The sequence below is a fragment of the Manis pentadactyla genome, chromosome 10 (genome assembly GCF_030020395.1).
Source record: "Manis pentadactyla isolate mManPen7 chromosome 10, mManPen7.hap1, whole genome shotgun sequence".
Taxonomy (NCBI): domain Eukaryota; kingdom Metazoa; phylum Chordata; class Mammalia; order Pholidota; family Manidae; genus Manis; species Manis pentadactyla.
This window is the reverse complement of record NC_080028.1, coordinates 41,211,890-41,213,396: the sequence shown is the minus strand read 5'-3', so window position 1 is coordinate 41,213,396 and position 1,507 is coordinate 41,211,890. Positions and strand designations below refer to the sequence as shown.

At 37.3% G+C, this 1,507-nt stretch overlaps 1 protein-coding gene across 1 annotated transcript; it reads left to right on the top strand.

The window, feature by feature from the left end:
* Positions 1–225: 225 nt before the first annotated feature.
* LOC130679039 (olfactory receptor 6C6-like) lies at positions 226–1,167 on the top strand. Its single transcript, XM_057486749.1, has one exon. The coding sequence runs from the start codon at positions 229–231 to the stop codon at positions 1,165–1,167; it is 939 nt and encodes a 312-aa protein (XP_057342732.1). The 5' UTR covers positions 226–228.
* The last annotated feature ends 340 nt before the right edge of the window (positions 1,168–1,507 follow it).

Below are 1,507 nucleotides of genomic sequence, written 5' to 3'. Positions count from 1 at the left end.
TACATATTTGGCTACTATATACATATACTTACTATATATTCATTTGTTTACAGGTTAATTTATGCATATTTAGGTTAATTTATCTACACTTAATCTAATTTATAGCTATATATTTACACATATTTACATTCATAGATTAATCTATATTCTACCGTATTACATTTATCAGTATGTTCAATTTTTTATCTTCTTTTTCTATGTATATTTGAAAAGACCCACAAAAGGGAAATGAAGAACCAATCAAAAGACATAGAGTTTATTCTCCTAGGATTGACAGATGACCCACAATTGCAAATTGTGATTTTCCTGTTTCTATTTCTGAATTACACATTGAGCCTGATAGGGAACTTAACCATCATCCTCCTCACCCTTCTGGACCTTCGCCTCAAGACACCAATGTATTTCTTTCTGCGTAACTTCTCATTTTTGGAAATCTTATTCATTACAGTATGTATTCCAAGATACCTGATAACCATTATGACTGGAGAGAAATCCATTTCATACAATCATTGTGCAGCTCAATTATTTTTTATACTTTTACTGGGAGTTACAGAGTTTTATCTTTTAACTGCCATGTCCTATGACCGCTATGTTGCCATCTGTGCACCCTTGCATTACCCAATCATTATGAACAGCAAAGTGTGCTATCAGCTTGTACTTGGCTCTTGGATAACTGGATTCCTAATAATCTTTCCTCCAATAGCCATGGGGCTCAAGTTGGATTTCTGTGCTTCCAAAATAATTGATCACTTTATGTGTGAAACATCTCCTATCCTGCAGATATCCTGCACAGACACACATGTCCTAGAATTGATGTCTTTTATCTTAGCTGTAGTGACACTTGTGGTCACATTGGTACTAGTGATTGTGTCTTACACTTACATCATTAAGACCATTCTGAAATTCCCTTCTGCACAGCAAAGGACCAAAGCTTTTTCCACCTGTACTTCCCACATGATTGTTGTCTCCATGACTTATGGCAGCTGTATCTTTATGTATATTAAGCCATCTGCCAAAGAAAGAGTGACTGTATCCAAAGGTGTGGCTTTGCTGTACACCTCAGTTGCCCCTTTACTAAATCCTTTCATTTATACCCGAAGGAACCAGCAGGTAAAAGAAGTCATCTGGGATATGTTACAAAAGATGTGGTGTTTTTCAAAGCAATAGTTGTAAAAAATGCTACAATGCATAACCTGCTGAATTGTGGTTTATAGGAAATATATATTTGGTCTTTGTCCACAGTTCCTGGTGCAGGGCTCCCCAAACCCTTGGATTTTCCTAAGAACTGAGAGTGATAAAGGTGTCTTGTGTTATTTTAATAGGGTGATTTCTGGGTATCACCTAGGAATGCAGGCTGGTTGACAGGAGAACAACCATGTGACTAGTGGATTGAAACATTCAGTCCCACCCCCAGACCTCCAGAGAGGCTGGAAGGGCTGGAGGTTGAATCAGTCAATGGCCAGTGACTTGGTCAATAATAAAGCTTCCATAAAAACTCAAGAGTGAT

Excerpts from the sequence above, each read along its gene's own strand:
- LOC130679039 (XM_057486749.1), top strand. The coding sequence starts at position 229 with ATGAAGAACCAATCAAAAGACATAGAGTTTATTCTCCTAGGATTGACA.